Raw genomic sequence first — 23,211 nt, 5'->3', positions numbered from 1 at the left:
ACTTTAACTTGAAACATAAAAACTGCTTAAGAGAGCATGCTTCATGTAATATTAAAGTATATCACAATATACAAACAACATGAAATCTAGAAAAAAAGAGCTTTTAAATTTTTGAACACATCATTAGAAAAATCATTCACTACACAAAGCAATTAAGTACAGTTTCATATATACAGATATTGGATTAATTGCACAGCATGGATAATAAATAAGAACATTTTAGTATTTGAGACAATTGGATACATCTGCGTATTTTGTTATAATTCAGAAGAATTACACATTTTGTTATTTCCATCATAAAACACGTTCAAAATCACGCTTTTCGATGTCAACAATTTTGTCCGTGATCGTATCCTTAAAACATTCATATTTGACCGACATTAAAGACCAATATTTTAACAAGTGACGGAACAAAATAAAGAGAAGGTCGAGTTTTATTTTATAAAGTGGAAAGCATCACTATTCTTTAGATTCGTCCATTCAATAATCTAAAAGAACTATATGCTATTCCAAAAGGATAAAAAGAGGAAAGGAAGGCAAAAGAGACCAAAACGAAGAGAGAAACACAATCCAAATGGAAATATAGTATGCAAGAAATTTCAAGAGAATTTGATTCTTGTTTTTTCTTGACGTTACATGACACAAAAGCTTTATCTCAAATAATGAATTGATTCTTCGGTTGAGGTCCAACTCTTTCAATTTGGTTTTTGATACCAAATTCTACAAAATTGGAATATATTCACACAAGTGCTTTCCTTCCATCTTTCTTCCTCTAGCTATAAAAGAAAAGGCTTTTAGTTGCGGCTGTTAATTAGTACCATACATACATATATATATATATATATATATATATATATATATATATATATATATATATATATATTCAACAAAGTAAAAGGGGAAGAAGAAAAGCTTCAATTATTAGCTACAATTACCAAAAACTAAGTTGATTGATGTCTTTTCTACGTTGGAGACGAACCAGAATACCTTCCGATCCTCACTTTCGGGCTAATGCTTCTGTAGAAACTTGTAGTGTAAGCTTCCAAAATCTCATTTATGATTTATATATACTCATTTTTGTATTTATATTATTAATTGGTCACAACTATGTCCTAATACTAATTAATTAATATGAAACCATATCTCTAAATCTCTATACAATTTTTTTCATTAAGCTTAACTTTCTGATATATATAAGATTGTTGGTAACAGATGAGTAGTTCATTAAATTAATACATATTATTATTTTTGAGCGTTTTTAAATTCACAACAGCTCACAATTCTCAAATCATTTTTTTTTTCTTTTTGTAAATTTAAAAGTTTTCAAATGGTTTAGTTTTGTTCATAGGTTTTATGTGGTTATAAACTCCTAATATTATACACTAATTAGGCATTAGAAGAAAATATCTATAATTCGGTTCAAATATAGTTGTGTTTGATATGCTTATTAGAGGGTTTGTAAATGAGTAAAATTTTGTGTCCTTAGAAGTTAGTAATGTTTGGTTTAACTCTTATTATAGAGAGGTAAAAGTAAATAAATAAAACTTAGAGGCCTTAACTAATTATTTCTTTCAAAAGTGCTCAAGTAAAATTAGGGTTTTAGTTAAAAGAAAAAAAAAAAAAATTAGTCTTTTCTTGCAGAAAGGGTTGTTTGAGATGCAAACACAAAGATATTCTAAATGAATTAAAATTATAAGGTTAGTAGTCTTTGAGTTATGAAGAAAAATGTGAGAATTTAAAATTTTGAATGATTGAATCTTGAATAATTAAATATAGTTTTTATCATATTTGTAAGATAAGATTTGAATTGAGAATTGGGAGAATGTTTCAGGATAACAAATTCAAAGTTTATCCAAGGGCTCTAAATATTACATGGGGTAACGATAGACGATATTGGACCATTCCTGGTCGAGACCCGTAAGCTTCAACTTTCTCATTTTGATACTTAATTAGCTATTAATTCCTTTTCTTACAACATAAATTCAACTTTAATTTCTCAACTTACCATAATTTAACCAATTTAGGCACATACTTTCCATACATAAGGGGAAAAATTAACTTCTAATACCATACCATATATATTTTAAACACCAAAATAATAATTATAGTAAACAAAATATACTCTTTTGGTTCCAATGTTTTCTGTAATGGGTACCTTTGCTAATTGAATTTTCAAAATATAACTTTTTAGGCGGTTTCGTTAAATAAGATATTGAAATGTTATTCTATTTTGTTTACTACATTTAGAGAGTAACTTTTTTTTTATTATATTTTATTATTGAAGTTGAAATTATAAAATGTAATCCATAATAAAAAAATAAGATTAATTTACATAAAAATAACGAAACCAAAAAATATTTATGATTTGTGTAATAAAAAATTGAAGTCGATGAAGCCACAATTATTTTTTTCATAAATTTCAAATTTGTCATTTATTGCTTTTAATATTGTGGGACCATTCTTCCACTTCATTTCTTTTTCTTCTTCTTTGCGATTTATTCTTCTCCTATTCATACTATTAATTAATTTCTTCATATTATCAGTTCTCATTTTTCATATTCTCACTTCTTCTTTGCGATTTATTCTTCTCCTATTCATATTATCAATTCATTTCTTCATATTATTAGTTCTCATTTTTCATATTCTCACTTCTTCTTGTTTACAATTTTTTTATTTTCTCTGCCAGAATTTCTTTCTTCTTCTTCATTTCTCATTTTTTTTCTTGGTACAAGATCTAAATGATTGTGTACCAATATTTAAACGATCAGTTGTCTATCCAAAATAGATAGAGATAGATCACTATCATTAATAAATCGTTTAGATTCGGTACAAAATCGTTTGGACATTGGGTACAAGGGTTACAAGGTTATTTAGACTGTGTGCAAGGGTACAAGATTGTGTATTAAGATCGTTTAGATTTAGTGCAAAATCGTTTAGACTGGGTACAAGATCACTTATACTAGGTAAAAGGATATAAGATCTTTTAGGCTGGGTACAAGGGAACAATATATTGTGTACCAAGATCCTTTAGATTTGGTATAAGATCGTTTAGACTAAGTTATAAGATTGTTTAGACTTGATATGAGTCTATACAATCGTTTAGACTTGATACAAGAGTATAAAATCGTTTAGATTAAGGTACAAGATAGTACAAAATTGTTTTTGATCGTTATTTCATGCGTATGTGATCGAGAGGTATTTTTGTTATGTAAGAGTTATTTTGTTTGATTTTGATTGGTTTTTGGTGTTAAATTGGTGTTATCTTGTACAAAAATGGAAGAAGAAAAAAGAGGGGTAAAAATGACGCGGACGCCAGGCAGGGGAAAACTGCCGGAAAAGGAGGTTTGAGGTGAAGGCTGTCGGTGAGGGGGAAGTGTGAGAGAGAAGTGAGAAAAGAGGGGTTTCTGTCTTTTATTCTTATTTTTATTGTTTGTTACATTTTATAATTTCTACAACAGCATTATAATATAATTTAAAAAAAAAAACAAAAAAAAAAACTATTCACCATACTTCCTAAGCCTATTTTTCAAAATTTAGAGATAAAAAAAAAAAAAAAAAAAGTCCATTTTAAAAGTTTAAGGAACCAAATGCACCTATTGCTAAGACATGGAAACCATAAAGATATCTTTTTAATAATAGAACATAAGAAAGACAAATATACTTTACCAATCCCTCCTTTGTGCTCACTCTTGTTAATGCATATTTTATAGCAGAGCATCCATGATAATGGTATTTAAGAGATTGTATTTCTCTCTCTACATTTGATTTTCTTTGTGAGCCTAATTAAATTTTTTGATGTGGAAAAAAAAATCAATCAATGAACAAAAAAAGAGAATCAATATTTAGGAACTTTATCTTTATAGAGACAACTTTAATCGTAGTGTTTAATTAAGAAATTATCATTTACTTGTTTGATATCAAATAAATAGTAAGTCTATAAAAATAATAGACAAAGATAATGTATGACATTAATGATAATGTTGATGAGGAGGGTACGTCAAAGGACGAACCCATTTGTTTTAAAAGAACATAGTTTATTAATTTGAATTTTATTGATTCGGTGGATTTGTATAGGAACAACTATGATAAAGATGAGAATTATTTTGCTGAGTTAAAACAAGTATGTTGGTTAGAAGTAACAGGTTCAATCAAGAAAGATCTTGTGCCTGGAAAAACCTACAAAGCTTCTTTCGGTGTCTCACTAAGTCCCGATGCTTTTGGATGGGATGATTGTAGCGTTTACATAATGGCTAAGATTGGTAAAAAAGGACATTTCCATTTGAAGAAAATGAATCTTACAACCATACCTACTACAAGTACTGATGTAAAAATTTCCTTTATTCCTACTCCTGGGGATGATTTGATTGTTCAAGTCCCTCTCACCCAACCTGATGATGATCTAAATCTCTACTTTGGTCTCTATGAAGTTTGGACCAATAGGTGGAAGGGAGGGTTGAGGATCCATTATGCATTGGTTGAGATGGTAATACATAATGATACTGCAATACCCATCACAACACAATAGGTGACCACTCACATATATTTAAATGATTATGGAAGGGCACATGATCTTGTCGTACATCAAACATGCATGTAAATTCTTCAAATTCTGTAATCCATGCATATCATGTAATAAAATTCTGTCATGTGGGTGTTTTATATTTAATTTTAATTCTTAAATTTATGTTCTATCGTATATAAAAAATAGAATTGGGTTGACACTGTGATAATATGATTTAGCGATAATAGTTCAAACTTTTCCAATTTTACAAATATAGCAAGTTTTTAATTCGGTTGCTATTTTCTATTTTAAATTTTTAATTATTCCACTATTATCTTTCTTCTCCGCCATCCTTCTCTTCTATTTGTTTCTGTTAGGTTTCTCCAATCTTCTTCCTCTGCTTCTATTCTTCTCCTCCTCTCCTATTCTCCTTCTTTATTCTATCTCTTACGAGGAAAACAATTTATCTTTCCAATAACGTACATATTTCTGCTCCCATTTTCTAAAGCCCTAATCATTCTTTCTTATGTGAGGGAAACAATTTGTTCCTTTTAATTGGTAAACTACAATTGGTGTCCAAAATTGGTAAGGGAATTTTCTTTTTTTCAAATAGAAGAAATATGGCCTTTGATGTCGGTTGGAAAAACTGAAAATTGATTTTTAATGTCACTTTTTAAAATGTGGATGTTTATTGTCCGTTTTGAACCAACATCAAAGTGGAAGGATTAATGTCGGTTTAAAATCGACATTAAACATCCACATTTTAAAAAGTGACATGAAACATCCGCAGTCCTTAATTTTTTTTATTATTTATTTTTGTAAAATTAACTCTCTCCTCACTTTACTCATTCTTCTTCCCTTTCGTCTCATCTCACCCTAAACTTCCCAAACCCTCTCTTCTAAATCACTCACTCTTTCATGCCATGGAACCACCACCGTCAAAGCACATCCAAGCCGTCTTGTCGTCCTTCGTGCCCAGTGTCACGCCCCATGCCCCAAAGGCCACTCTTCACAACCTGATGAGGACTTGCTGCCTAGACATATCCATTACATTTCTCTCCACGAGATAACGCTCTAAACGACTAGTAAGCAGAACAACTCTAGCTTACACTCGTCTCTTCCGCAAAGCTCTTCTATGGAGCCTTAAAGATCTTCACAACTTTCTGCAGTGAGAAAGAACTCTTCAACTTAGCTTCGTCGCCTAGCTCTTATTTCTTTGACTTTACTTTGTTGCCTAGCACAACTTCACTTTAACTCTTAGGCGATAACTTCAATAAATAACAACAAGACAGCTGAAATAACTGAACTTCTCCTCTTTATTAGTTTAACACTTATAGGGTTCATACATTACAAATTTCAACCCTCACCTTACTTTGCATAAACGAAACCTAGTATGATATTCTTGTCTAGTCCTTCTTCCTAGCATGATATTTAAGAGTATAAGACTCTGATCTTAGTCCTTTCGCCTTTTTTCATCTACAATCAATCTCAAGGACATCTTTAGGGTTTCCTTTTCTTTCTTCGCCGCTTCAATTGTTCCTTGAGGCGGGGCACCCAAAGGCGTAAGGTCACCTTCTCTTCTTTACCTAGGTCTCTCAGTGTCACGGGCATGCTTGTCGAAGGCGTTGTTTACATATGGCAGCATGCCCAAATACCACAAATTACTTTGTCTTTATGTCTTGTACGTAGTTTAGTCTATTACTCACATTGTCATGTCACTGAGCTAGAGTATGACATTTCGGCATTTTCATATGCAAGCTTGCCAAGGCTAAAATTGTTCAAAATGTACTATAGGGGAGGTATAGTAGTTGAATCCTGACCCAAGTCTTGTCGCACTCCTTGTCAGCTTAGCTTTTCTTTGCAATTGACAGTCTTTAATGCTTTCTTTTATGATGTTTTCAATGATTTCCTCTCTCTCTCTCACACATTTTATAAAAAAAAATTCGCAAGAACGTGAAGGGAGGCCATATCATATCGCGAGTTTGTCCGCGACTTTTGTATTTTATACGGCTGACTTATTGACAGAGAAGAACAAGTATCGTACAATCCTGTTTGAAAGGCTACAATTGTGACACCTAGCACCCTTAACTTGGAAAACAATCTTTAAGGCTTCTTTTCCCTTCGTCAATTCATTGACTCTTTTGATCTCTGGCTTGGCCTCACCAGCCTATATGTGCACTCGTCTTCCTGTTGAACTGAGTTTGAGGCGTTAAGGAGCGATGTGCTTACTAACAAGCTCCTTTAAAGCATGATGAGATGTCATGGCTAGCACGCCATGTAAGACTGCAAGGTAACTTTACCTTCCCTCCTTGAGTAGCCTACAATGCCCGGGATCAATCCTTCGCTTAGCTTTAATGCCTAACAACCTAGAAAGGGGAAAAACTTAAAACGTAAGTCAAACAGACTTAGTGAGTGATGAGTTGTAGAAACCCTTTTTGGATAGTACAACATAATTAATAATAATAATAGGGTCAAACTACATCGTATAAACCTTATCTCATCCAACCACAAGCATCTCAAACATCAATACAACAATGCCACCGATGCCATGCACTTAGATCCTCTCACAATTTAAGTTCAACACTGAGATTTTGGATTTTCCCCTTTCCTGACCCTAGGACTCACCCTTAACCAGCATCACGCAAATTACCTGGGATTCCCACCAACATCTCATCGCATTCAATGTTTCTCAAAACCTAGGATTCTTCCCTCGTCGAGATTTTGGGATCCACAAATTGACCAGTATCATATGAGTTACTTGAGATTTCCATCAGCGTCTTACAATATATCTCACCTTCTTACGTTATTCCATCATTTTTATCTGAAAGGTTAGTTGCTTATCTACTTTCCTTACATCGTGCCATAGTAATGACAATGTTATGGAATAAGTATCAACGACCAAATAATCCTCAAGTCAATTAACAATAGAATACATCAAACACATATCAAGTTTATAGACACAATAACAACCATAAGAAAATAATAAAAATCGATAATCAGACACTTTCGAATAATCCACAAGAGAATTTAACATATAACACAACACGTTATTTAGGAGAGACTACTTGTAAAACATATCATCCTTCGGTAAGGATTAACAAGAATTCATTCATGAAAGATTGCCCCAAAATAAATTTTTTCAACATCGAAAGCATTTACCTATAATTATCAGCTTTGAAGTCGCGTAGGGATCTTGTTAACAATCAAAATCACATACAATTATTCATAATTAATAATTCAGAAAATCATATTGAAAACTTATTTATCACTCACCACATTCAAAATTAATAGGGATCACTCATAAAATTATTTAGCCTCTACTCCTTCTTCTTCTACTATTTGATTCCTTTCGCCAAGTGGTTCTCTTGACCGATCTTTCAGCATTCGAGTTTCTCCTTGACTTCCTAGTTTTAAAAATCTAATACATTCGAACAACCTTTTTCTGTTGGACTTCGGTCCTATTTATGTCGATGTCCCAGACCCAAGGGTCACTTCCCTTCCACCCACTTGTCACCTCACTTAAGTCACCGTGTCATATAGCCAACCCAAAACTCGACATGTAGGTTAACCGTCAGTAGCGATTGGACATCCTTTCGAGACACACACTTTATCTCCTTGGAAACCAAACTCTTTAATCATTTGATCCTCTTATCTTCTTGGGAAGCAACAGACATTTATTTTCCTCAACCAATGGTCAAGTCATTCTTACGAGACAGTTCCTTGTCTCCATTTCCTTAGACGTACACACTTCTTCTCCCATTATTATGCGGAGCGCATAAGTCTTGGCGTCCAACACAAGTTTCTTCTTTGCCAACCACTCTCATTGCATCATTTGCCTTCTAGCGATATAACTTAAGCATTTCTTTTTGCATCTTTTCCATGCGAAATATCTCATGGATAACTTTCTAGCAAAGAGCTCTTTCGACATAACTTCCTTTTTTCGAACTAGGGCCTCACAACTAGTCCCTCCTTTTGAGAATTTCTTCCTCAAAATTCGGCTCCATCATTTTCTTTCCTTTGCCCAACGCCAAACTTCCTCGTGAAACTTGGTGATCAGTGTGAAAAACTACTTATGTTCGTGTAGAGTCATTGCTAATTTGGCCTATTCTCAATAATTTGTGCAACATAAAGGAAATCGTCTCTTCCTTCCTCACTCTAAGCCTTATGGCGTTGTATGTCCCTAGTGCGTCGTATTATCAACTCGTGGAATCATTTCACACGTCTTACCATGTCTTTGTACTCCTCTCCCTCGGCTCAAGCGTTTACCACACTCTATTGTCAAGTTGTAGCCATGCGGAGTAGTCTCGGCGAATTAGAGGGATTCCATCAATTTCACTACGCATAACCTATCTTCCAATGCCAAATCACATAGTAAGCAATGGGCATCCCATACCAGATCAAACAGGAAGTACGAGCATCCTATTCAAGATCACACAACATGAATAGGACATTTTATTCAAGATTACATAGCATGAATAGAGCATCTCATCCCAGATCATACAGCAAGGACGAGCCATCCTATTCAAGATCACACAACATTAATAGATCATCTCATCCCAAATCATATAGCAAGGATGAGACATCCTATTCAAGATCACTCAGCATGAATAGAGCATCTCATCCTAGATCACACAACAAAGACGAGGCATCCTATTCAAGATCACACAACATGAATAAGGCATTCTATTCATTTGTAAATCGTATGTATAAAGAGAATTGAGAACACAAGAAAAATCATATAAGTCTCGTTCATACCCTCATAGAATTTTCGAGACCTTCAAAATTTGGAGACAACTTGTAAGAGAACCCACTCCTCGTCACAGTTACCTAGCTCTCAAATCTTCAACCTTTCAAAGCCAAACCACTTACCTATTGATAACTCGGAGGAATACGAGTTTTGTAAAATGATGAATTCCTATAGTAAAAGAATAAAAGGATCAAAGAAAACGTTAGCAATTTTGACTAACTTATGGGTCTCGCATTACCCACCTTACCCATTATCTGTGTGGCTTTCTCAAGTTGTGCCTCATCTTTTTCCCTTCTCACATCTCGATCGATGGAATGTGCTTCTACATTCATTATGGGCTTGGTAGCAGACTGTAACTTAGTCTGTCTTTTCCATAACCTTAGCATAGTGTATCTCTCAACAAATCATGCAGTCGGAGATAGTTCTCGCATAATTGAGGAGTCACGAAGTAAAGATCAGCTCTCGTATACTTAGCATCTGTCATAGCAACAATTTGTACGCAATACTACCCTTGGTAAATAGCTTGCTCATCAAGTCAAGTGTCTGACTACCTAGGTCAGACTACCAAAAGCTCTCTCCCTTTTCTATGACTAAGCAAAATCAACTTACTTGCCATCAGACCACTTCATCTTGATTCCAACCTTGGCAACTTTTGTTCCATGAAACTTATGCTCTGGTACCACCTATGACGCTTTGTCCCAAAGACCATTCCTCATAACCTAATGAGGGCGTGTCACCTAGACATCCATTACGTTTCTCTCCGTGAGATAATGGTTTGGATGCCCACTAACCAGAACAACTCTTACACTTGTCTCTTTCGCAAGGCTCTTCCATAGAGCCTTAGAGACCTTCACCACTTTCTGCAGGTAAAAACAACTCTTCAGCTTATCTTCGTCGCCAAGCTCTTATTTTAATACTTGTAAGTGATAAGCAAAAGGACATACACAGCAGAAAAATAATTTACAACCTTTGACTTTACTATGTCGCCTAGAACAACTTAACTTTAACTCTTAGGTAATAACTTAAATAGATAACAAGAAAACAGCCGAAATAAATGAACTTCTCCTCTTTATTCACTTAACACTTACAAAGTTCATATATTACATATTTCAACCCTTACCTTACTTTGCATAAAACGAAACATAGTCTTATATTGTCCCTTGTCCTTCTTCTTCCTACCATGGTATTTAAAAGTATAAGACTCCGATCTAAGTCATTTTCTCTCTTTTCATCTATAATCAATCTTAAAAACATCTTCTAGGGTCTCCTTTTCTTTCTTTGCCGCTTCAATTGCTTCCTTGAGGCGGGGCACCCAGAGGTGCAAGATCCTCCTTCCCTTCTTTACCTTGGCCACCCAGCACCCCTAACTCTAAAAACAATCTTTTAGGCTTTCTTTTCCTTTCTCAGTTCTTCGCCATTTTTGATCTCTGGCTTGGCCTCACCAGCCTAAGCGTACACTCGCCTTCCTACCGAACTGAGTTTGGGGCATTAAGAAGTGATGCACTTACAAATCGGCTCCTCAAACGTATGATGAGATGTCATGGCCAGCACGCCATGTAAGACTACAAGGTAACTCTATCTTCTCTCCATGATCAAGCTACAACGCTCGGAATCAATCCTCTACTTAGCTTTAATGTCTTACATTCTGGGAAGGGAAAAAACTTAAAACGTAAGTCAAACAGGCTTAGCGAGGGACAAGTTTTAGAAACTCTTTCTGGAGAGTAAAGTAGAATCAATAATAATAATAGGGTCAAACCGCATTGTATAAATCTTATCGCATCCATCCATAAGCACCTTAACATCTGTACAACAATGCCATCGACACCACTCACTTAGATCCTCTCACAATTTAAGTTCAACACTGAGATATGAGATTCTTCCTTTGCCTGACCCTGGGATTCACCCTTAACCAGCATCATGCGAATTACCTTGGATTCCCACCAACTTCTCATTGCATTCAGTCTTTCTCAAACTTGGGATTCTCCCCTTGCCAAGATTTTGGGATCCACAAATCGACAAGCATCATGCGAGTTACTTGGAATTTTCATTCACGTCTTACAATATATCTCTTCTTACGTCATTCCATCATTTTTAACTGAAAGGTTAGTTTCCTAATTACTTTTCTTACATCGCGCTAGAGTAATAACAATGTTACGGAATAAGTATCAATGAACAAATGCCCTCAAGCCAATCAATAATAGACTACATCAGACACATATCAAGTTTATAAACACAATAACAATCATAACAAACTAATAAACATTGATAATCAGGCACTTTCAAATAATCAAAAGGTACATTTTTCCTATAATCACTCACAAGAAAACACGTTATTTAGGAAAGATTACTCGTAAAACACAACATCCTTTTGTAAGGATTATGTAACGCCCCAAAATTTCGAGGTAAATTTTATCATTTTAGGTTAATGTTCGGGTTTTAAAATTCTTCGGTGTTAATTTTGGTTGGTTTAGAAGAGAAAAGAAAAAGAAATTGAAGGGTATGATTTTTTTTAAATATAATACAGTATAAATTAATATAATAATAATATAATATAAATTATATTATTATTACTATTAATTATATTATTATTATTATTATTAGTTAATTTATATATATATATATAATATATTTTTTTAAATAAAATCAAAACCCTAATTTTCCCTCCCCCACTTGTCTTATTTTTTCTCTTTCGTTCCTTCTCTCGCAGCCGACGACACCATTTTTCCCCCTTCATCCATTTCTCTTCACGCACTCGTCCCGTCTCCGTCCTCGTCTCCGACTCCGTCTCCGTCTCTGGGGTAGCCGCCCCGTCATCGTCTCCGTCTCTGCCTCGTACGCCGTCAACTGCACATCACCGACGGGAAGACATCCAGCGGCAGCCGTCTCCAACCATTCTTCTTCTTGGTTCCACGCGCACGGCCAACCATCGGTCGTCTCTGCCTCGATTGTGGAGTGTCGACCGTCGTGCATCTTGCATCGACGTAGGTAATCGGGCAAATCTCCTCTGCCGTCGCCACCGTGTGTTCGCTGCCGTGTGGAAACCAAATCGGCTCAAAGTCGGCTGAGTTGAGCAGAGCTAGTCGAGTCGTCATCCGTACCTGAGCCGAAAAGAGCCGTGAGCTAGCCAAGTCAAGCCACGAGCCGAGAAGGGAGCCAAACCAGACCGCGAGCCGAGAGCCGAGCCACGAGCCGATAACAGAATTGAGCCGAGCAGAGCCGAGCTACAAGAGCTGCCTCCCAAGCCAAGTCGATTTTCCAAGCCAATCTCTTGATCCACCGAGCCACTTAAGTCGTGTCCATTCGTGCTGAGTCGGTGAGTCTTGGTAAGGACAACGTGAGGAATTTTCTAATGTTTTCAATATTAAGTAAGAGCCTAAATGTGGGATTAAAATGTTGAACTGATTGGTTGGGTTAACTGTTGATCTCCTGAAGGTGCTAGCGAAGTGACGCTCGAGTTCAGGAGTGTTACGACAAGTGTAGTTGGAACCAACTCTCCTTTATTGGGTAAGTCGGTAGAAGTTACTTGGAACGTTTGTAATGTGGATTTCGATGATGTCATTGTTAAACCCGTATGTTCGTGTTTAGGTGGATTCGTTTGGAAGCGGACTTGAACAAGATTTTAGCTACATCTCAGATAAGGGACTTCTTACTACTGGACCTCGGATCGAGGTTGGAAACGTAGTAACCCACATGGGATTATACGTTAGTAACTGTATTGAATGAATTGATGCATGATTGACTAATACATATCACTTATATGCTCTTGACTGATTAAAGGTAACGTGATCATTAGTTGTAGCTTATGTGCTATCATATGTAATGAGTTGTTTACGAATAGACACCGATGTCCGAATGTTCTATGTATTATAGTTATGTTGGTGGGCTACGTTGTGAACTGGAATGGTATGTCGATGGACTATAAGGTCTTAATGTTATGTAAGTGGAAGTCTGTTGTCGGGATATTGGTTATGGAGTTATGTCGTGGAAGGACTAGTAGTTCGAGAACCTCTCGTGTACATTGAGTATACGCCGTTCAACCGTGCTGTAAACTGAATATGATTGTCATGCATAATGTGGACATTATGCATAACATAGATTACCTGGGGATACACTAGGGTTTGAACTGAGTCAAAGTATCGTCAGGTGACTTTACAAAGTGAGGATTTGACTAGTTGATTGGATTTAAAGAAATGTCACAATGATGTGTGAATTGGATATGCATATAGCAACTAAGGAGATAGTTGTTTAAACCTATATTGTCTGACTGGCTAAGCCTATGACTGAACTGTCAATTTGAACATTATCGGGGTGTGACTGTTGTAGATGGTTTAGTATAGGCTGTGGGGTAATGGTTAGCTTCATCTTTGGGGTAGTGTACCTTACTGATACGTGTATCCTTTGGGATCACTAGACTGATATGTGCATCCTTCGGGATCACTAGACTGATATGTGTATCTTTCGGGATCACTAGACTGATATGTGTATCCTTCGGGATCATGAGACTGATGTGTGCATTCTACGGAACCAGTAGACTATTTATGTAGGGTACCCCTGAATGGGAAGTTAACTGTTATCCCTTGACGGGCCCAGTAGTGGGTCCCTTACTGAGTATATCTTATACTTACCTTTTTCTCTTTAACCTTTCAGGTAAGGGTACAACGAGGGGCAGACCGACGAGGGGCAAGAAGGATGCGTGAAGGCCATATGGACACGTCTGGTTTTCTTATGCTTCTGCTGATGTATTTTGTTACTCGTTATTTTCATTGTCAGATCGAGTCATGGTTAGAATATTTGGTTTGCGGTTTGTGTTTGATGATTTGAGCACTATATTTTGGAACACTCCTGAATGTGATTTAAAATAGGGCGCGAAACTGCTTTTGTGATATTTTAAACGTTTTTAATGAATCATAACCGGTCTTTTATGAGCTTGCGTGTTTTATTGTCGAAGTCTTAGTACTACATAGTGACCTCAACTTAGTCCGGAAAGTTGGGTCGTTACAGATTAATAAGAATTCGTTCATGAAAGCTTTCCCCAAAACCACATTTATTCCACATAGCCGAGGAGGCCGAGGAAGGAGAGCAAGACGTGTTCAACCTGAAGTGCAGCCTGTAGCCCAAGCCACTGACACGGCTGCGCCAATTACTCATGTGGACCTCGCTGCTATGGAGTAGAGGTTCAGGGATTTGATTATACAGATGCGAGAGCAGCAGCAGCCTACCCCGCCAGCTCCAGCTCCAGTTGTACCCCAGATCGTGCCGGATCAGTTGTCGGCAGAGGCCAAGCACTTGAGGGATTTCAGGAAGTATAACCCCACGACATTCGATGGGTCTTTGGAGGACCCCACCAGGGCTCAGATGTGGTTATCTTCTTTGGAGACCATATTTCGGTATATGAAGTGATCTGAGGATCAGAAAGTTCAGTGCGTCATTTTCATGTTGACAGACAGAGGTACTGCCTGGTGGGAGACGACAGAGAGGATGCTAGGGGGTGACGTGGGTCAAATCACATGGGAACAGTTCAATGAGAGTTTATGCGAAATTCTTCTCTGCCAGTTTGAGAGATGCCAAGCGGCAGGAGTTCCTGAACTTGGAGCAGAACGACAGGACAGTGGAGCAGTATGATGCGGATTTTGACATGTTATCCCGCTTCGCTCCCGAGATGATAGCGACCGAGGGGGCCAGAGCTGATAAGTTTGTTAGAGGCCTCAGGCTAGACATCCAGGGTTTGGTTTGAGCCTTCCGACCCGCCACTCATGCAGATGCACTGCGCCTGGCAGTAGATCTCAGTTTACAGGAGAGGGCTAACTCGTCCAAGGTTGCAGGTAGAGGTTCGACCTCAGAACAGAAAAGGAAGGCTGAGTAGTAGCCTATTTCAGTGCCACAGCGAAACTTCAGATCAGGTGGTGAGTTTCGCCGCTTCCAGCAGAAACCTTTTGAGGTAGGGGAAGCTGCCAGAGGGAAGCCATTGTGTACCACTTGAGGGAAGCACCATCTGGGTCGTTGTTTATTTGGGACCAGGATTTGCTTCAAGTGTAGGCAAGAGGGGCATACAGTTGACAGATGCCCGATGAGACTTACCGAGAATGCACAGAATCAGAGAGCAGGTGCTCCACATCAGGGTAAAGTCTTTGCTACCAATAAGACTGAGGCTGAGAGAGCAGGCACGGTGGTGATAGGTACGCTTCCAGTTTTGAGGCATTATGCCTTAGTTTTGTTTGATTCGGGTTCGTCACATTCCTTTATCTCTTATGCATTTGTGTTGCATGCCCGCTTAGAGGTAGAGCCCCTACACCATGTTTTATCAGTATCTACTCCTTCTGAGGAGTGTATGTTGTCGAAAGAAAAGGTGAAACCATGCCAGATTGAGATAGAAGGTCATGTGATTGAAGTAACGTTGTTAGTCCTTGACATGCTCGACTTTGATGTAATTCTGGGTATGGATTGGCTAGCTGCTAACCATGCTAACATAGATTGTTCCCGTAAGGAGGTAGCATTTAACCCTCCCTCGATGGCCAGTTTTAAATTTAATGGAGAAGGATCAAGGTCGTTACCTTAGGTAATCTTAGCTATGAGGGCCAGCAAACTGCTTAGTCAAAGTACTTGAAGTATCTTAGTGAGTGTGGTGGATACTAGAGAGGTTGATGTGTCCCTGACATCAGAACTAGTGGTGAGGGACTATCCGGATGTCTTTCCTGAAGAACTTCCAGGGTTACCTTCTCACAGAGAGATTGAGTTTGCCATAGAGCTGGTGCCGGGTATGGTTCCTATATCCAGAGCTCCATACAGAATGGCCCCAGCAGAATTGAAAGCGCTGAAAGTGTAGTTACAGGAGTTGCTTGATAAAGGCTTCATTCGACCGAGTGTGTCACCATGGGGTGCACCAGTTTTATTTGTTAAGAAGAAGGATGGATCGATGCGCCTATGTATTGACTATAGGGAGTTGAATAAGGTAACCGTTAAGAACATATATCCCTTGCCTAGGATCGACGATCTGTTTGACGAGTTACAGGTAGCTACAGTGTTCTCTAAGATAGACCTTCGGTCGGGATATCATCAGTTGAGGATTAAGGATAGGGATGTACCGAAGACAGTCTTTCGTTCCAGATATGGACACTATGAGTTTATTGTGATGTCTTTTGGTTTGACGAATGCTCCGACAATGTTTATGGATTTGATGAACAGAGTGTTTAGGGAGTTCCTAGACACTTTTGTGATTGTGTTTATTGATGATATTTTGATATTTTTTAAGACAGAGGCCGAGCATGAGGAGCATTTACGAATGGTTCTACAAACCCTTTGAGATAATAAATTGTATGCAAAGTTCTCGAAATGTGAGTTTTGGTTGAAGCAGGTATCCTTTCTAGGCCATGTGGTTTCTAAGGCTGGAGTTTCTGTTGATCCAGCTAAGATAGAGGCAGTCATCAGTTGGCCCCGACCTTCCATGGTCAGTGAGGTTCGTAGCTTTCTAGGTTTAGCAGGTTATTATCGACGGTTTGTAGAGAAATTTTCTCGTATAGCTACTCCTCTTACCTGTCAGTTGACCAGGAAGGGAGCTCCTTCTGTTTGGAGTAAGGCATGTGAGGACAGTTTCCAAAACCTTAAACAGAAGTTAGTTACTGCACCGGTTCTTACTGTACCTGATGGTTCAGGGAGTTTTGTGATTTACAGTGATGCTTCTAGGAAAGGTTTGGGTTGTGTTTTGATGCAGCAAGGTAAGGTAGTCGCTTATGCTTCTCGTTAGTTGAAGAGTGATGAGCAGAATTACCCTACACATGATTTATGTTGGCAACGATAGTTTTTGCACTGAAGATATAGAGGCATTACTTGTATGGTGAAAAGATACACATCTTCACGGATCACAAGAGCTTGAAATATTTCTTTACTCAGAAGGAATTGAATATGAGACAGCGAAGATGACTTTCATTAGTGAAGGATTATGATTGTGAGATATTATATCATCCAGGCAAGGCGAATGTGGTAGCTGATGCTCTTAGTAGAAAGGTATCACATTCAACAGCACTTATTACCCGACAGGCCCCATTGCATCGAGATTTTGAGAGGGCTGAGATTGTAGTGTCAGTAGGGGCAGTCACTATGCAGTTAGCCCAGTTGACGGTGCAGCCGACTTTGAGGCAGAAGATCATTGATGCTCAGAGTAACGATCCTTATTTGGTTGAGAAGCGTGGCCTAGCAGAGGCAGGGCAAGCTGTTGAGTTCTCCATATTATCTGATGGTGGACTTTTGTTTGAGAGGCACCTCTGTGTGCCATCAGATAGTGCGGTTAAAACAGAATTATTATCGGAGACTCACAGTTCCCCATTTTCCATGCACCCGGGTAGTACGAAGATGTATTAGAACCTGAAACGAGTTTACTGGTGGCGTAATATGAAGAGAGAGGTGACAGAATTTGTTAGTAAATGCTTGGTGTGTCAACAGGTTAAGGCACCAAGGTAGAAACCAGCAGGTTTATTACAACTCTTGAGCGTACCGGAATGAAAGTGGGAAAACGTGTCCATGGATTTCATTATAGGACTGCCTAGAACTCTGAGGGGTTTTACAGTGATTTGGGTTGTGGTTGACAGGCTTACCAAATCAGCACACTCATTCAGGGTAAATCCACCTATACTGCTAGTAAGTGGGCATAGTTTTACATGTCTGAAATAGTGAGACTACATGAGTGCAAGTGTCGATTGTTTCTAATAGAGATGCCCGTTTCACTTCCAAATTCTGGAAGGGTTTCAGGCTGCTATGGGCACGAGGTTAGACTTTAGTACAACTTTTCACCTACAGACCGATGGTCAGACTGAGCGTCTGAACCAAGTTTTAGAGGATATGTTGCGAGCTTGTGCATTAGAATTTCCAGATAGTTGGGATTCCCACTTGCATTTGATGGAATTTGCTTATAATAACAGTTTTCAGGCTACCATTGGCATGGCACCATTTGAGGCCTTGTACAAAAAATGTTGTAGATCCCATTTTTGCTGGGGTGAGGTGGGTGAGCATAGATTGATGGGTTCTGAGTTAGTTCAGTCTACTAACGAAGCAATACAGAAAATTAGATCACGTATGCAGACCGTACAGAGTAGGCAAAGAGTTATGCTGATGTGAGACGGAAGGATTTTGAGTTTGATGTGGGGGACAAAGTGTTCTTGAAAGTAGCACCTATGAAAGGTGTCTTACGATTTGAAAGAAGAGGAAAGTTGAGTCCTCGTTTTGTTGGGCCGTTTGAGATTCTAGAGCGAATTGGCCCTGTAGCGTATCACTTGGCGTTGCCACCATCACTCTCGGCAGTTCATGATGTGTTCCATGTTTCTATGTTGAGGAAGTACGTGTCAGATCCATCCCATGTAGTAGATTACGAGCCACTAGAGATTGATGAAAACTTGAGCTATACAGAACGACCCGTTGAGGTGTTGGCTGGGGAGGTGAAGATGTTGAGGAATAGAAAAATTCCTTTAGTTAAAGTCTTATGACGGAATCACAGGGTTGAAGAGGCTACATGAGAGAGAGAAGATGACATGAAAGCTCGTTATCTAGAATTGTTCGAGGAATAAAACTTTCAAGGAAGAAAGTTCCTTCAGGAGGGAAGAATGTAACGCCCCAAAAGGTTAATGTTCGGGTTTTAAAATTCTTCGATGTTAATTTTGGTTGGTTTAGAAGAGGAAAGAAAAAGAAATTGAAGGGTATGATTTTTTTTAAATATAATTTAGTATAAATTAATATAATAATAATATAATATAAATTATATTATTATTATTATTAATTATATTATTATTATTATTATTATTTAATTTAAATATATATATATATATATTATGATATATATAAAATACATATTTTTTAAAAAAATCAAAACCCTAATTTTCCCTACCGTGCCCTCACCTCCCCCTTGTCTTATTTTTTTCTTCTTCGTTCCTTCTCCCGCAGCCGACGACACCATTTTTCCTCCTTCATCCATTTCTCTTCACGCACTCGTTCCGTCATCGTCTCCGTCTCTTCCTCGTACGCCGTCAGCCACACATCACCGACGAGAAGACATCCAGCGGCAACCGTCTCCAACTGTCCTTCTTCTTGGTTCCACGCGCACGGCCAACCATCGACCGTCTCTGCCTCGGTTGTGCAGTGTCGACCGTCGTGCATCTTGCATCGACGTAGGTAATCGGGCAAATCTCCTCTGTCGCCGTCGCCGTGTGTTCGCTGTCGTATGGAAACCAAATCGGCTCCAAGTCGACTGAGTTGGGCCGAGCTAGTCGAGCCGCCATCCGTACCTGTACCAAACCGAGCCGTGATCTAGCCATGCCGAGCCGCGAGCCAAAAGCTGAGCCAAGCGGAGCCGCAAGCCGAGAGCCGAGCCAAGCCGAGCCGCGAGCCGAAAACTGAGCCAAACCGAGCCATGATTCGATAACAGAACAGAGTTGAGCCGAGCCGAGCCGCAAGAGCCGCCGCCCAAGCCAAGTCGATTTCCAAGCCAATCTCTTGATCCACCAGGCCACTTAAGTCGTGTCCATTCGTGTCGAGTCCCGGTGAGTCTTGGTAAGGACAAAGTAAGGAATTTTCTAATGTTTTCAATATTCAGTGAGAGCCTAAATGTCGGATTAAAATGTTGAACTGATTGGTTGGGTTAACTGTTGATCTCCTGAAGGTGCTACCAAGGTGACGCTCGAGTTCAGGAGTGTTACGGCAAGTGTAGGTTGAACCAACTCTCCTTTATTGGGTAAGTCGGTAGAAGTTACTTGGAACGTTTGTAATGTGGATTTCGATAATGTCATTGTTAAACCCGTATGTTCGTGTTTAGGTGGAGTCGTTTGGACGCGGACTTAAACAAGATTTAGCTACATCTCAGGTAAGGGATTTCTTACTACTGGACCTCGGATCGAGGCTGGAAACGTAGTAACCCACATGGGATTATACATTAGTAACTATTTTGAATGAATTGACGCATGATTGACTAATGAGTTGTAGCTTATATGCTCTCATACGCAAGATTTAGCCACTTATATGCTCTTGACTGATTAAAGGTAACGTGATCGTTAGTTGTAGCTTATATGCTATCATATGTAATGAGTTGTTTACGAATAGAAATCGATGCCCGGATGTTCTGTGTATTGTAGTTATGTTGGTGGGCTACGTTGTGAACTGGAATGGTATGTCGATGGACTATAAGGTCTTAATGTTATGTAAGTGGAAGTCTGTTGTCGGGATATTGGTTATGGAGTTATGTCGTGGAAGGACTAAGAGTTCGAGAACCTCTCGTGTACATTGAGTATACGCTGTTGAACCGTGCTGTAAACTGAATATGATTGTCATGCATAATGTGGACGTTACGCATAACATAGATTACTTGGGGATACACTAGGGTTTGAACTGAGTCGAAGTATCGTCAGGTGACTTTACAAAGTGAGGATTTGACTAGTCGACTAGATTTAAAGAAATGTCACAATGATGTGTGAATTGGATATGCATATAACAACTGAGGAGATAGTTGTTTAAACCTATATTGTCTGACTGACTAAGCCTATGACTGAACTGTCAGTTTGAACATTATCGGGGTGTGACTGTTGTAGATGGTTTAGTATAGGCTGTGGGGTAACGGTTAGCTTCATCTATGGGGTAGTGTACCTTACTGATACGTGTATCCTTCGGGATCACTAGACTGATATGTGCATCCTTCGGGATCACTAGACTGATATGTGCATCCTTCGGGATCACTAGACTGATACGTGTATTCTTCGGGATCACTAGACTGATATGTGTATCTTTCGGGATCACTAGACTGATATGTGTATCCTTCGGGATCACGAGACTGATGTGTGCGTTCTACGAAACCACTAGACTGTTTATGTAGGATACCCCTGAATAGGAAGTTAACTGTTATCCCCTGACGAACTCAGTAGTGGGTCCCTTACTGGGTAAATCTTATACTCACTCTTTTTCTCTTTAACCTTTCAGGTAAGGGTACAGCGAGGGGCAGATCGACAAGGGGCAAGAAGGATGCGTGAAGGCCATATGGACACGTTTGGTTTTTTTATGCTTCCGTTGATGTATTTTGTTACTCGTTATTTTCATTGTCAGATCGAGTCATGGTTAGAATATTTGGTTTGCGGTTTGTGTTTGATGATTTGAGCACAGTATTTTGGAACTCTCGTGAATGTGATTTAAAATAGGGCTCAAAACTGCTTTTGTGATATTTCAAACGTTTTTAATGAATTGTAACCGGCCTTTTATGAGCTTACGTGTTTTACTGTCGATTCTTAGTACTACGTAGTGACCTCAGCTTAGTCCGAAAAGTTGGGTCGTTACAGATTAATAAGAATTCGTTCATGGAAGCTTGCCCCAAAACCACATTTATTCCACATAGAAAGCATTTATCCGTAATTGCCAGCTTTGAAGTCACGTAGGGATCTTGTTAACAATCACAAACGTTTATACAATTAGTCATAATTAATAATTCAAAAAATCACATTGAAAACTTGTTTATCATTCATCACATTCATACATTCATAGAGATCACCCACAAAATTACTTGGCCTTTACTTCTTGTTCTTTTGCTATTGAATTCCTTTTGCCAAGCAATTCTCGACCGATCGTTCAACATTTGGGTTTCTCCTTGACTTCTTTGTTTTAGAAATCTAATACCTTCTAACAACCTTTTTCCTTTGGCCTTCGGTCCTATTTATGGTGATCTCTAAGACCCAATGGTCACTTCCCTTCCACCTACGTGTCACCTCACTTAAGTCGCCGCACCATGTCGCCAGTCCAAACTCAACCTGTAGGCTAATCATCCATGGATATTGGACATCCGTTCAAGACACAAACCTTATCTCATTGGGAAGAAAAAATCTTTAATTTCCTTACCCTCCTATCTTCTAAGAAGACAACTGACATTTATTTCCCTTAGCACGTGGTCATGTCATCCTGTGAGATAGTTCCTCGCCTCCACTTCCTTAGGCATAGACACCTCTTTTTACATTATCATCCAGAGTGCCTAACTTTTGGCGTCCAACGTAGGTTTCTTCTTCGTCAATCACTCTCATTGCATCACGTGCCTCCTCGCAATAGAACTTAAGCATTTCTTTTCACTTCCTTTCCTCGCAGAATGTCTCATGCTTATCTAGATAACTTCCCAGCAAAATGCTCTTTTGACAGAACTTCCTTTCCCTAGATTAAGGCCTCACACCTAGTTGTCCTTTATGCCCACCATTGTTAAAGATGGTATCGAAAATCTATCGAACCAAGTCGTGCCACAACCATCGCATTGTCCAGATGGTCTCGTCCAGATCATGCCCATATCGTTTTTTGTGCCCACCACTACCGAAGATCGTCCTCCGTTTTCTCCTCTATCGAAGTCTTTCGCAATCGTTGCATTTCTTTGACACTTTATCACATTTCTTTCTTAGATCTAACTCCATCTTCTTCTCTATCGGCGTCTCGAAGTTCGTAGATCAATAGATTTAGTGTAGATTTACATGTTGATTGTGATAGTACAAGAGAAAGGGATGCATACATTCAGGTTGCGCTCTTTTTTGTTGACATATGCAAGTCATGTCATATGTAAGTTAGCGGGCATAATAATTTGTCAAAGACCTTTCCAAACAAGAAAGTGAGTTTGTTACAAAGACACCTTTTAAACTTATATTTCTTTTGTCTTTCATTTTTATTTTTCTATTCTGAAAAACAGTTCTTGAGATATTGTTGCTACGAAAGTAATTCAAAGTGAAAAAGTACGTCATATCTATATATTTCCTTCTTATAATTCATTCTATTGAAACATCTTTAATTGTGGCATGTTTATGGTCAAGTGTGCTGATTTTTGTAGTAGAGGTTTGAACCTTCATTTCAAGTAGGTAGATGTTGTTGAAAGTTTTAGTTTCTGGTTTTCTATAACATCAAAAGTCATTATCTTTAGGAACCCTGAATTGACTTATATTTCTATTTCGGTAGATTTTGCCCAATTTTTTTGGTC

At 38.4% G+C, this 23,211-nt stretch overlaps 1 protein-coding gene across 2 annotated transcripts; it reads left to right on the top strand.

The window, feature by feature from the left end:
* Positions 1-866: 866 nt before the first annotated feature.
* Positions 867-21,475, top strand: LOC103498275 (protein PHLOEM PROTEIN 2-LIKE A9-like). 2 transcript variants are annotated; one of them, XR_007816284.1, is made up of 5 exons: positions 867-1,034; positions 1,832-12,917; positions 13,896-19,962; positions 20,044-20,091; positions 21,198-21,475. XR_007816284.1 is itself a non-coding variant. In XM_008460831.2 (3 exons), exons 1-3 carry the CDS (start codon positions 954-956, stop codon positions 4,523-4,525), a joined length of 618 nt encoding a protein of 205 aa, XP_008459053.1. In that variant the 5' UTR covers positions 867-953; the 3' UTR covers positions 4,526-4,666. The 2 variants fall into 2 exon arrangements, 1 of the variants encoding a protein (XP_008459053.1); XM_008460831.2 differs by lacking the exons at positions 13,896-19,962; positions 20,044-20,091; positions 21,198-21,475 and having other exon boundaries at positions 1,832-1,917; positions 4,075-4,666.
* The last annotated feature ends 1,736 nt before the right edge of the window (positions 21,476-23,211 follow it).

The sequence above is a fragment of the Cucumis melo genome, chromosome 12 (genome assembly GCF_025177605.1).
Source record: "Cucumis melo cultivar AY chromosome 12, USDA_Cmelo_AY_1.0, whole genome shotgun sequence".
Taxonomy (NCBI): Eukaryota; Viridiplantae; Streptophyta; class Magnoliopsida; order Cucurbitales; family Cucurbitaceae; genus Cucumis; species Cucumis melo.
Note: the sequence above shows the minus strand (reverse complement) of the source record. Positions and strands in the feature narration are given on the sequence as shown.

Coding starts and splice junctions, on each gene's coding strand:
- LOC103498275 (XM_008460831.2), top strand. CDS start 954: ATGTCTTTTCTACGTTGGAGACGAACCAGAATACCTTCCGATCCTCAC. Junction 1,035..1,831: donor CTTCTGTAGAAACTTGTAGT/GTAAGCTTCCAA, acceptor AGAATGTTTCAG/GATAACAAATTCAAAGTTTA. Junction 1,918..4,074: donor ACCATTCCTGGTCGAGACCC/GTAAGCTTCAAC, acceptor GGATTTGTATAG/GAACAACTATGATAAAGATG.